Source organism: Tupaia chinensis, unplaced genomic scaffold, assembly GCF_000334495.1.
Source record: "Tupaia chinensis unplaced genomic scaffold, TupChi_1.0 Scaffold143933_1, whole genome shotgun sequence".
Lineage (NCBI taxonomy): Eukaryota > Metazoa > Chordata > Mammalia > Scandentia > Tupaiidae > Tupaia > Tupaia belangeri.
The window spans coordinates 329,807-342,795 of NW_006203784.1; the positions used below are offsets into that span (position 1 = coordinate 329,807).

A 12,989-nucleotide genomic window follows, 5' to 3' on the forward strand; every position below is an offset into this window, starting at 1 on the left:
TGTTAATTATCTGCAGCTGCACAGGCAGCCAGGGAACATGAAACATTGTGCTTCTTGTTCACAATACCCAAAAACAATGAAACAGAAAGCCCTCAGCTCTCAGCATCCGCAGAACTTTTTCACAGGTTAACGACATAAGAAGCAGATTTTATTCATAGGCTGAAAAACCCATCGTATATTTATTATTAGACTATTTGAATAATTGGTTATGTTACCATATTGGGAAAATGTGCTCCGGTTACGGTTCTTATTGTGCAGAAAACTATTTGACTTAACTGGTAATAATAACGGTAATAGAGGGCCAGCAGACAGTGTGGATGTTAAAGCAGCTCAATCCCACATGGCCAGTTTCACGGTTCTAGTTCCACGACGGCAGCTTGACAATCCTGCCAGGCATGAGAGGAGACTGGAAGAGAAGAGATTATGGTGGGGTCATCCCTCCTTGAGGGTGATTTCTCACTTTCCCTCTCTCTCTCCAGCAAGCATGTGTGCTCTATAGTACAAACTTAAAAATAAATAAAATAAAATAAAATAAATAATGGTAATAGAGGGACCAGCAGTTAGCACAATGGCTATGTTGCTGAACTCCCATATAGTTGACCATGGTTTGAGTCCTGGATCCAGTGGCTTAAATTCATGCCGGGCACAGGTGTGTGCATGCCCAAGATCCTGAGAGGAGAGTAGAGGAAAAGGGATTGCAGTGTGGTCATCCCCCCTGGGGGTGATTTCTCGCTTTCTGTCTCTCTGTCTCTCTCTGTCTTTCTGGCGAGCGGACACATCCTATAGCAAAAACCTTTAAAAAATAAAAATTAAAAAAAAAATGGTAATAGAAAGTTAGCACACAAGAACATGAGGGCAAGACTCTGGTTTGAAGCCAAGTCTTCACAGGAAAAGCTGCTGGGAGACAATATGTAAATACATGACTTTGACAGTGATATATTCAGATCATTTACACCATCCTCTCTACATTGGCAATAGGGTTTCAAGCTAGTATAAATCACATATGGAGTTACCTGATCATGCTACGAGGGTACTCCAAGAAGTCTGTGGAGGGACCAGCAGTTAGCATAATGGCTATTTTGCTGAACTCCCATGTAGGCGACTACGGTTCGAGTCCCGGTCCCGGTGGCCTAAACTCATGCCGGGCACATGTGTGTGCGTGCCCAAGATCCCAAGAGGAGAATGGAGGAGAACGGATTGTGGCGTTGCCATTCCCCCTGGGGGGTGATTTCTCACTTTCTGTCTCTCTGTCTCTCTCCGTCTGTTTTGCAAGCACATGCGCCCTATAGCAAAAACCTCTCCAAAAAAATAAATAACTAAAAGAAGAAGTTTGTGGATAAATGGAATTAAAGTACAAGTTGTTTTAATGCAAAATATTTGCAATTTTTAAATAATGTTTTTCATGATATTCATTTTATGAACTTTTTAAGACACTTCATATTTCCCTGATTTAGGAAGATAATTGTCATTTATAGCACTAAGGAAGATGTTTATTAATTAATTCAATTATTTACAAATTTAAGACAAGGACTTAGCAGTTTCTTAAAAGAAATTTTTATGAATTCCCATCATTTGTAAATCATGTATTCATTCATTTTTTCCAATATATTTTTAAAAAGTGTTAATTACAACAGATGGCGTAATGGTTATGTTGCTGAACTCCCATGTAGTCAACCGCAGTTTGCATTCCAGACCTGGTGATTTGAAACTCACAGTAGGCACGTCTGCAATCATACCCAAAATCCTGAGAAGGAAATGGAGGAGAAGGGATTGCATCATGGCCTTCAAACCTGGGGGGTAATTTTGTGTTTTCTGTCTGTTTCTCTCTGTCTCTCTGGCAAGCACACAATGCCCATGAAAATCTCTGTCTAAAAATAAGTTAATTGACAGTAGTCAACTATTCCCTTTTGAACTCACTTTCAACACCTATATACAAGGCACATATTATAAACAATGTTTAGATCTAGATAATCTCAACTGATTATTTCAATCAAACTACTTCTCAAATTTTTCCTCTCTGAATGTTCTACAAATAGCAGATGTTTCACTGAAATGCTCAAAATAAATATGTTCTAGTCAATCTGTCAAGGTCTAGGTTAAAATAGTGAACAGACACTACTTTCATGAGATTTCAAGTAATTTAAAGGAGACTCACATCAGATGAGTTAGTACAAATGTAGTAAGCATTACAAGGAGAGAAGTGTAAGGTTCTAAGATAAAGGAGAAAAGAGTGTGATAGCTAGTTTTAGAAAAAGGAGCTTAAGAAGGATTCTTTGAAAAGCTGTGCTCCCCTTCGGAAACAGACTGCAGGTTCCATTTCCTTTTATTTTTGTTTGTTTTTAAAGAATTATTTTATTTTAGCTATATTTATTTATTTACTTCTTTAAATCTGACCAGAGAAGAACTGAGCAAGAGTGAGGACAAGAGCAAGAGAGAGAAAGAGAAGGAAAGTGAGAAAGTAAGCCACCAGGTCCGGGACTTGAACAGCGTTCGGCTATATGGGAGTCTAGTGGCTCTAACCACCATGCTACCCACCAGCCTCTCTCTCTCTTTTTTTTTTAATGAGTCAAGAGGAGAAAATAAATAGTAGTTCCTTCAGATGAAAAATAACAGCAATTTCTAATCTAGACTATATAAATAGCCAACATTGACTGACTAAGCCTTCTTTCTTTGAGTTTTCTACCCAACCCCCCCCAAAAAAACAGACAATCCTGATATCTGAGACCTAGATTATTTATATTAGCCATCTTTATTGATCAAACTACTTGGCAAAGCTCTTCTTCCCTAAGTGGTGTATAAATATTCACTATGTACTGACATCCACAAAGCAAATAAAGTGCATCAAATATTAATCTTATTATCAGTTCTTTGGAAACTTGTTATTTATTTATTGAATATAGTGTACATGGAGTACAGATTTTTAAGTAGTCTCAGAAACTGAACAAGACTAAATATTATTTATATAAAATAATTTAAAATTTACCTATTTTAGTAGTCATTCACATGGCCTCAATTCACCACTATATTAACGACAAAGCCATCAGTGGCTTTTTATTCAGAACGCCTCACTATATATATTTAATGGACAGAGGGCATGTGTACTAGACAGAGAGAGACAAAGAGACAGAAGAAAGGGCCCCTCCAGTAGAGCATGGTCACAATCCCTTCACTTTCATGTTTCCTTCCTGTCAGTATTTTGGGCACACACACACGTGCTCCCAGTTTGTTTTTAAATTCAAGGAGGCAGGGATTCAAACCGTGGTAGGCAATGTGGAATCCAGCTCCCTTAATCAGTAGGCTGGGGCTAGCCCAGCTTCACTGTGATACTAAGGAATACTTTGGTTATTGGTTTCTGATAGTCTATCTTGTTAAGTAAGTTTCATGTTGTGTGTAGTTAAGTTTTTGACAGTAATAAGTTAAAAAAAAAAAAAAAACAATAAGGCAGCAGGGCTGCAAAAAAAAAAAAGTAGATATTTGTGTCAATAAATATAGAATAGAATTGATGTTCTGCAAATTCCTTGGTTTGTGAATTTGAGTCAGCTACTTTAACTTCTCTTAGCTTCAGTATTCAGCAAATGTCCAAAGTGGCAGGACTCTGCCTGAGCTATGAAATTAACCGTGAGATCTTCCATCGCTCTTTGACTTGGATTCAGGGAACCAGGGGGAAAATGGCCGATGGAACTTTTCAGAGGCATTAAATGTGAGTACTGTAGATGGGAATCTTTCCCAGGGTCTCTGGAACCTGTGATAAAACAGTTTTAGCTTTTATATGAAATGAACTGATTAAGTCTCTGCAACTGAGGTAAAGGATTATACGTGAGCTTTTGACACCATCTTTTTATTTATTTCTCAAATTAAAATACTCACCTCCCCCCACATACATAAGTTCATATATCAATATTTTATTTTTTAAATGATTAATTAATATGATTTCTATATAGGTTCTATATACATATATATGTGTATATATATACATATATGTTTGTATTAATAAGAAATATTAGTGAAACTTAAATATTCATGGTTTTCTAGAAATGCTACTTATGTTGTTATTTTGTCTGTTGGTGTGCTTGAATAATAGAATTTATATGCAAGTACACTAAAGCCAAAAATCCAATTATTCTTGGAGCATACCCAAAGAGCAATATTTTCTTGTTCATTTTATTTAAAAGCAACACCTGCATTAAGTCCACCATTACAGAAAAGAGTGTTCTCCCAGAAAGAATTACTTTAAAAGTAATGAGGAAATGAATATACCTGATCACTTCACTCAGTTGCCCCAGGAATTTACCTTTGTCTGTGGCATGTTTTAATCCATATGATATCACCCAAATACACAGGCTATTTCCAAATTACTGACCCACCTAAAAGCCCAGTCTACTTTACAGAAGCCATGATAACTTCTCTAAAAGATATTTAAAATCTTTTTCCTTCTCTGAAAATTCTGTGTCAGCCTCCAGGATTAAATGGTGAAGCACCACCAATAGGAGTCATTCACAAGGAAGGTGTCCCGAAGTGCCCCAGTCCCAAATCTCTACCCTGTGACTTTTAATCTCTTTCTATGAACATCAATCCATTTCTTTTTCCCTTTGAATTTTGTTTCTTATTCGTCCATGAAGGAAATGGGGATGTTTGAGTAGCCGTAAGAAAAAAAATATTTAGTGTACCAAAACTGTAAATTTTTTCTTAAGCTTGAAAAAGTACAAATATCCAGATATAATATTTTAATCCAGTCCTTACAAAATCCATCTTATTTAATAATATATGCCCGAAATTCTATAATCCATAGTAATTCTGACTGATATCTATATTTAGCCCAAGTGAATCACAATTGCATTACCCAAGCTTCTGATACTATTTCAATAAAACTCTGCATAAAAGATTAGCAGACACTGCCAAATATTTATACTCTGCAGTTATTTGTGGTAAGGAGTACTGTTCCATCAGTGGGGTTTAATTTAAACGTGTTTACCTGTGTGTAAGCCTCCGGTGACTGATGCAGATTGCAGTCTGAGAATCTTGAGCAATGCATACTTTATGGCGACTACATTTCATCTTTAAGCATGGATCTTTAGCTGGATCTAAAGCTGGCAAAAAGAAGAAAAAAGATTGTACAGAAAAGATTAAAATAGGTTTCTGCAAAATATCCCATCAAACACAATTTGATCAAGTAATGCGCATAGCTTTTAGCTATAAACTGTCTTCATCCTCTTCCTTTATTAAGATATTTCTGCTTCTACCCACGTAACTCAAGAGTTACTTCTGCTTCTACCCACATAACTCAGAGATAATAGATAATGATGGTTTAGTCTCATCTGTTCTATTCAAAAGTCAAAATGCTCATTCTATGATCAGACATTGTGTAATTAAAACAGAAACTTTAAGACCAACTCTCTGTATAGTTACTATTACCTTTTTTTGCAGTAAAGGTGCAGAAATAAAGTTGAAGTGTGTTACGGCAGTATTTTATGTTAATGGAAAATTATATTCAATACTTTTGCTTTCCCTAGATAGATGCTGGTAGGTAGAGAAAGAGAATGAAACAGAGAAAGATGCCAGAGAGCCTTAATGAGTCTTTGGTCATTCAAGGAAAGTCTAAAACTGGGGACCAGCAGTTGGCATGACGGCTATGTTGCTGGACTCCCACGTAATTGACCAAGGTTCGAATCCCAGACACAGTGGTTTAAACTCACGCCAGGCACGTGTGCATGCGTGCCCAAGATCCTGAGAGGAGAATGGAGGAGAAGGGATTGTGGCGTGGCCATTCCCCCTGGGGGGGAGGGTGATTTCTCACTTTCTGTCTCTCTGTCTCTGTCTTGCTGGTGAGTGTATGCGCCTTATAGCAAAAACTTCTTCAAAAATGAAGAAAAATCTAAAGCTGTACTTAATGGCTAGCTGAATTAAGCTTGGTAAGAACTGACATGCTGTATTTTCATTTTTAAACTGTTTGCACATAATCTTTGAACCACAATAGTTCAATTAAAATCTCCATTTTGGTGGCTGACAACACAAAGACTGTGTGATATGTGACGCACTCTAATAACAGCTTTATTGAGATGTAATTCACGTATGATACAATTCATTAATGTAAAGTTTACAACCAATGGTTTTGAGTACATTCACAATCATGAAATTATCACTATGAACTTGGAATATCTTCATCATCAACACAGAGTATCGTCTAGTGATCACCACTACTCTCTTCCCCTCTCCCAACTAATACTAGACAACCACTAATCTAATTTCTGTTTCTACAGATTTAACTACCCCAAATATTTTATATAAATTGTATAATAAAATATGTGATCTCTTGTGACTGATTTATTTTACTTGGCACAATGTTTTTCAAATTCAAACATGTTGTAGTATGAATTACTATTCCATTCTTTTATATTACTGAATAATATTCCATTGTATGGACATACCATGTTTATCCATTTACTAGCTGATGGGCTTTTAGCTATTATGAATAATGTGGCTACTGATAATTATTATTGGTTATTACTAAGGTTTGAATATGTGCCCCAAAATTCCTGTGTTCAAATTTAGTTTTGACATGACTAAGGGAGTAAAGACTTAAATAGATGATGGTATTGAGAGGTGGAAACCTTAGGAGGAGATAAGCGTCAGGGTGATACCTCTACAATTGGATACTCATGGGTTGATTAGACAATATGGACAGGGATATAGACAAGTACACTCATGCTCTGCTCAAGCTCTTGCCATGTAATGCTCTGAGCTGCCTCCGGACTTTGCAAAGAACACCCTCAACAGATGTAGCTTCTTCTTTTTTTTTTTTTTTTTTTGAGGTTTTTGCTATAGGGCACGTGAGCTCACCAGACAGAGAGACAGAGAGACAGAAAGTGAGAAATCCCCCACCTGGGGGGATAGCCATGCTGCACTCTCTTCTCCTCCATTCTCCTCTTGGGATCCTGGCCATGCATGCACACGCAGCCAGCATGAGTTTTAAACCACTGGGTCCGGAACTCACTGCGGTCGACTACATGGGAGTCCAGCGACATAGCCATTATGCTAACTGCTGGTCCCCAGATGTAGCTTCTTTACCTTGGACTTCCAAAATCATAAGCTAAATATACCTTTATTCTTTATAAAGTGCCCAGACTCAGGTATTTCTATTATTAGCAACACAATAGACTAACAGGTATGGTCAGTGATATTCTATTGAGTTATTATTGAGGAAAGGCTCGGGGGAATTTGTATAAAAAAGAAATAGGCAATGAATGCCTAGTTTGGAGTGCATGTCCAAATCAAAAGAAGAATACATTGAAAGATGGCAAATTGAAGAAATACCAGCACATGAAGAAAAGTAGAATCAGAAGAATTGCATTTACAACGTGTAGGAATATTTGACACAGTCCTGGATTGTCCACTGGACATGAAATGTGGATTTGAGCCAATTGTTTGCTTTAGAGTTTTAAACCTGGAGTAAACTCAAGATGGTATACAAATCAAATTTAGCTTTATGAATGTATTAAATCATAATCTAAATATAATGAATACATTTTGTTAATCAATATATTTAAATATATATATAAACACAAATTGCTCTAAAAAAATAATGTATATTTCCATAAAACTATCATTTGAGACTTTATGTAAGTAGGAGATTTTAAAATATAGACTACTAACACATTTAGTCGATGAAATATTACCCAAGAGACATATTATTCCAATAAAATAAATAATACAGGCAATAGATATATTTAGGACACAAAAGTTACAATTTTTTCCATATAAGAAAAAATATTGTAAGCATTGCTCACATCAACTATAAATTATCTTATTTTTTAAGTAGACAAAAATTAACGTAAGCTACATTCATGATTTTATTCTCTAAAATTTGTCAACTATACTTTATTGACTATGCAAATATAAATCACTAGAACATGCTCATTGTGCTATGAGAGTTGAAATCCTTAATTAAAAGTATCTCTCAGGCCACATTTGTGGCACAAAAATAATGTGCTGCTTGAGAGAAGCTGGATACCACATAGGGACTTCAGTTCAAATCCCAGTCCCGTCTGAATCCCTGGCCTAGCCTACCTGAAATGCACTGGGCATGTGTAGGAGCAGCCAGGATTTGACAGGCTGGAGGACTGGGGAAGGAAGGGGAGTCACAATGTAACCAGACACATCTTTTCCTCTTATTCTCTCGCAAGTGTGTACATAGATACACATACACACATAATCATATATAAAAATATATCTTAAAAATCTCTCTCATTAAACTATTGTTCTTGAAAATGTAAGACTTCTTGTTGGATGATATAAAAAATACAATACTTAAAAGTCATTAAACATGTTTTGAATCATTCCATATCCTTAGCGTATTTGATTTCTAATTATTAAAATTACTTTTAGGGACCAGCAGTTAGCATAATGGCTATGTCACTGGACTCCCACATAGTCGACCGTGGTTCGTGTCCCGGACCCAGTGACTTAAAACTCATGCTGGGCACGTGTGCGTGTATGCCCAAGATCCTGAGAGGAGAACAGAGGAGAAGGGATTGCTACATGGCCATTCCCCCTCGGGGGTGATTTCTTGCTTTCTGTCTCTCTGTCTCTCTCTGTCTGGCAAGTGCATGCGCCCTATAGCAAAAACTTCTCCAAAAAAAAATTACTTTTAAAAATTCATTAGATTTAAACAGCTGTGCAGCCACACTGCTCAAGGGGAGCCAGGTTCCATGTGATGACCATGGTTCAAATCGTGGACCTAGTAAGCCTGAAGCACACTGGACACGCATGTCAATGTCCAATACCTGACGACTAGAAAGAGGATCGCGGTGAGATCAGACCCAGTGGAGGGTGGTCCTCTCCCTCTCACTATTATGTGAATGCACACATGGCTCTATCATCTGAAAGTATATTTTTAGAAGTTTTTGTCAGATGGCATGCATGCTCACCAGAGAGAGACAAAGTGAGAAAGCACCTCCCACATGGAGAATGGTCACATCACAATCCATTTTCCATTTCTCTCTCCTTTTGGGATTTTGGACATGCACACAGTCACATTTCCAAAGTGTTCCTTTATTTTCTGTTTTGAAAGGTTTTTGCTATAGGGCATGTGTGCTCATCAGAAGGACAGAGACAGAGAGACAGAAATATGAGACGCCTCAATCCCTCTTTCTCCATTCTCTCAGCATCTTGGGCAGGCATGCACATGCCCCCAGCGTGAATTTAAACCACTGGATCTGGGACTCAAACTGCAGTTGACTACATGGGAGTCCAGTGACATAACCATTACACCATCCCTCCAAAGTGTTTCTTAGGTCCAGGACTTGAACCTCCATTTGGCCATGTGTGGTCCAGCTGCTTTAATCACCACACCACAGGCTGGCCAGAGAAAGATTTTTCAATTAAAAAATAAAAGATAAACAATTCTCTTAACAATTACAATACCATTGCTACCTGCTTCTATATTACCTATACATTGGTATCATCTATTCATCGAATATATTTAACCTAGTATATGTTATCCTGACAAATTAGTTTTCCTTTTATATTAAATCGCTACACTACATACAAAGTGATCATCATTAATCTAATTACAATCTACATGCAAACTGTGTATATTTTATCTTTTCTTCTAGTTTTCTTTAACTTACACAATTGACATTAGGTAATTTTCAAAAAGTCCATAATCGTTCTTACATTACAGCTATTCAAGAAGAAAAATGATGGCGTACAGAGAGAAGAAAATTATCAGAAAAAAATTTAACACATGACAAAGGATTTAATGAGTAATTTTACAAAATTCGATTGAAATGATCCAATGAAGAATCACAGTATTTGTCAGGAGGTAGAACATGTGACAGGAGAATGTAAGCAGAAAGAATTAGATAAAAGGATCTACATTCGGCCAGGACCGCTTTCTGCGCATGTGACTTGAACCATCTGTATTTTCTAGTAGAATACACATTGTTGGCAGCTTAAAAATTACAAAACATCACACTCTGTAAATACAGATGTCTACGATTTTATTCCTGAAGTCATATAACAATAACACAACCACACTCCTCTTGGTGGAAGCCTGTGGATAAGACTCATTCTTATGCTTTAAAGACGCCTGGCTTAAATTCATCACCTCCCTTAGCTGCTACCCTTCCCCCATCCCCAATAGTTTTCAATTCAATGTTTTCTAGAGAGACCTACATGATTGCATGATTGAATTCAGTCTTCTCTCAAATATACCTCTCAAATATGTAATACAGACACACACACAGGCAAAGGAGTCATTTGATAGTGAATGAGAGATAAATATAACAAAATAAGTAAAACCTTAGGAACTAACAAGCACACAAAGCGAAAAGAAACTCCAGTAAAAGGAGACAGGAAGGACCACGTGCAAGTACTGAAAAGATGCTCTATTCATGGAATAGGAAAGAGTTAAGTACTAAGAAAATAAAATGTACCCATTGCCTCTGAAGACTGTGAAACAACCCTGAAGAGATAAATGGAAGCTTATTATCTCTTGGAGTTTCATCTTATAAATATGAAGGGACTCTGAAAAGTTTCTGGAAAAAATGGAATTAAAGTACAAGCTTATTTTTAGTGCCAAAAATTTTGAAATCTATGTATTAGCTTTTTTTTTTTCAATAAATACACATTTTCCATAAACTTTTTGAAGATCCCTTATACTGCCATGCCAGCAAATGATTTTATATAGGATAATGGCATAATTAGATTTTTGCACTAAAGAGAACACAAACAAGCATTTGGAGATGCTCTGAAAAATATGATTAAGGCAGAAACAAACTAACTGTCCAGGAGAGGAAGGATAAGAAAATGATTTAAGTAAATAAGGTGTGAAAATGGAAAAGCACGGAGACATTTCAAAGATTCAAAGGTTTGGGACCAGTAGTTGGCATAATGGCTATGTCACTGGGTTCCCATGTAGTCGACTACAGTTTGAGTCCTGGACCCAGTGGCTTAAACTCATGCTGGGCATGTGTGCGTATGTGTGGAAGATTCTGACAGAAGAATGGAAGAGAAGGGATTGTGGCATGCCATCCCCCCCGATGGGTGATTTCTCGCTTTCTGTCTCTCTGTCTCTCTCTGACTTTCTGGAGCGTGCATGCACTCTTTAGCAAAAACCACTCCAAAAAAAAAGAAAGAAAAGAAAAGATTCAAAGGTTCAATGGGACCTAATTATCGATTGGCTATAAGGAAGAAATTGGTCAGAAATCAAACAAATAGTGATTGGGGATGCAACCAAAGAGGAAATAAAATGTTTGGTGGCAAAGAGTAACAAAATAAAACAAGTTTTGTGTATATTGAAAAAAATACTTGCTGTGAGATCCTGATAGTAATCTCAGAGGTCACCTGGATATTTGGATTTAGTATATTCCAAGGATAGGTTGGAGAAAAGATGTCCTTTTGGTGGTCATCTTTAAAGAATATACATTTAAAAATATAATCATGGAACCAGCAGCTGGCATAATAACTACGTTGCTGGACTCCCACATAGTCCTGGCAGCTTAAAACTCACACTGGGTGTGTGTGTAGGGACCAGCAGATGACATAATGGCTATGTCACTGGACTCCCATGTAGTCAACCATGGTTCAAGTCTCAATCAGGGGGCTTGAACTCACACTGGGTATGTGTGCATGCATGCCCAAAATCCTGAGAGGAGAATGGAGGAGGAGGGAATTACAGCATGGTCATCCTCCCCAGGTCGGTGAGGGTGGGGTGATCTGTCACTTACTGTCTCTGTGTCTCCAGTGAATGCACATGCCCTGTAGCAAAAATCTTTCTAAAAAATGTAATAAAAATATAATCAGACTTATGAACTAATTAAATTTGGGAGATGGTTATTTTGATGATGTACTGTGAATAAAGATAGAAAACATGTTTTTAGGGTAAACTCTATCTTCATACCACAATCAATTTCGGTTGGAAAAGAGAACGTTTTGACATCTCCCAGGATTTTTTCTTACTAGGAACAGAGTAATGAACATTGATTTTCTTGGAATCATCAATTTCTCGCCCATTCTCCTTAACATTTTGAGAACAGGGAACTAGAAAGCATAATAAATCCTGGACACAGAGTCTCTTCACATACTTTATACAGATCCTCTACTTTGGGCAAGAAATAACCATAAATCCTTATACCTTAAAATTTCAGTGTCCTTTAAAATAATAAAATATAATCGCACAACCCAAAAGCTCTCAAGAGAAAGATTTTATTTTCTACTGGAGGTAGAATGGGCATACATTTGTGAAAAGCTCATTTGGTATAGAAAATAATGCTATGAGTGAATGCAAATCAATTGATGGTTTCAATTAATTTAGTGTTTTACTTCAAAATAATTACTATATTTTATTATGCAATAGTGTACTGGAGTATTATAATGATTTTATTGAATATGCATGGAGTAGCATGTATCATATGATATACAAATCATATTGCCTTTTAACAATATAAAAATTTCAAAATTCTAAAGCATTTCTGTCCTAAAGATTCGAGTAAGATATTATATGGCAATGAGATATTTACAATTTATTCAGTGTTTTCCATGAGGCAGTAGGTTTTTGTTGTTGTTGTTTATATGCAAGATATACTTAAAACTATTCTATGAAATACATATTATTATCTCAGGTTTAGAGGTAAGGAAACTGTATCCCAATTATTAGGACATTGGGAAGGTTATTACATGTTTTTCTATGCAAAAATGCATCATGGCGTTTCGGAAAACCCAATACAATGTTTGTCCTAGGATGAAGAACTAGTACTAGTAGAACTAGTATTTAAACCTGAACTCTTTGAACTACAAAGCCTAAATAATTTGCCACTGCAAAATTCTGTTTCCTAGGCTTTGGGTGAGATAGAGTAGCCATAGCAATGTCCTGAGATCAGCTTACTTTTATATCACCTATAATTCAGACTAGGTAAAAAAAAAAAAAAAGGGAACCAGCAGTTAGCGTAATGGCTATGTCGCTGGACTCCCACGTAGTCGACCGCGGTTCG

At 36.7% G+C, this 12,989-nt stretch overlaps 1 protein-coding gene across 3 annotated transcripts in view; it reads right to left on the minus strand.

The window, feature by feature from the left end:
* The window catches only part of SPOCK3 (SPARC (osteonectin), cwcv and kazal like domains proteoglycan 3), a 478,023-nt gene that overhangs the window by 236,699 nt on the left and 228,335 nt on the right, over positions 1 to 12,989 (minus strand). For all 3 annotated transcript variants that reach the window (XM_006165500.2, XM_006165501.1, XM_006165499.1), the window contains one exon: positions 4,973 to 5,087. In XM_006165500.2, the coding sequence (XP_006165562.1) occupies positions 4,973 to 5,087 (115 nt within the window). The remainder of the gene's footprint in view (positions 1 to 4,972; positions 5,088 to 12,989) is intronic.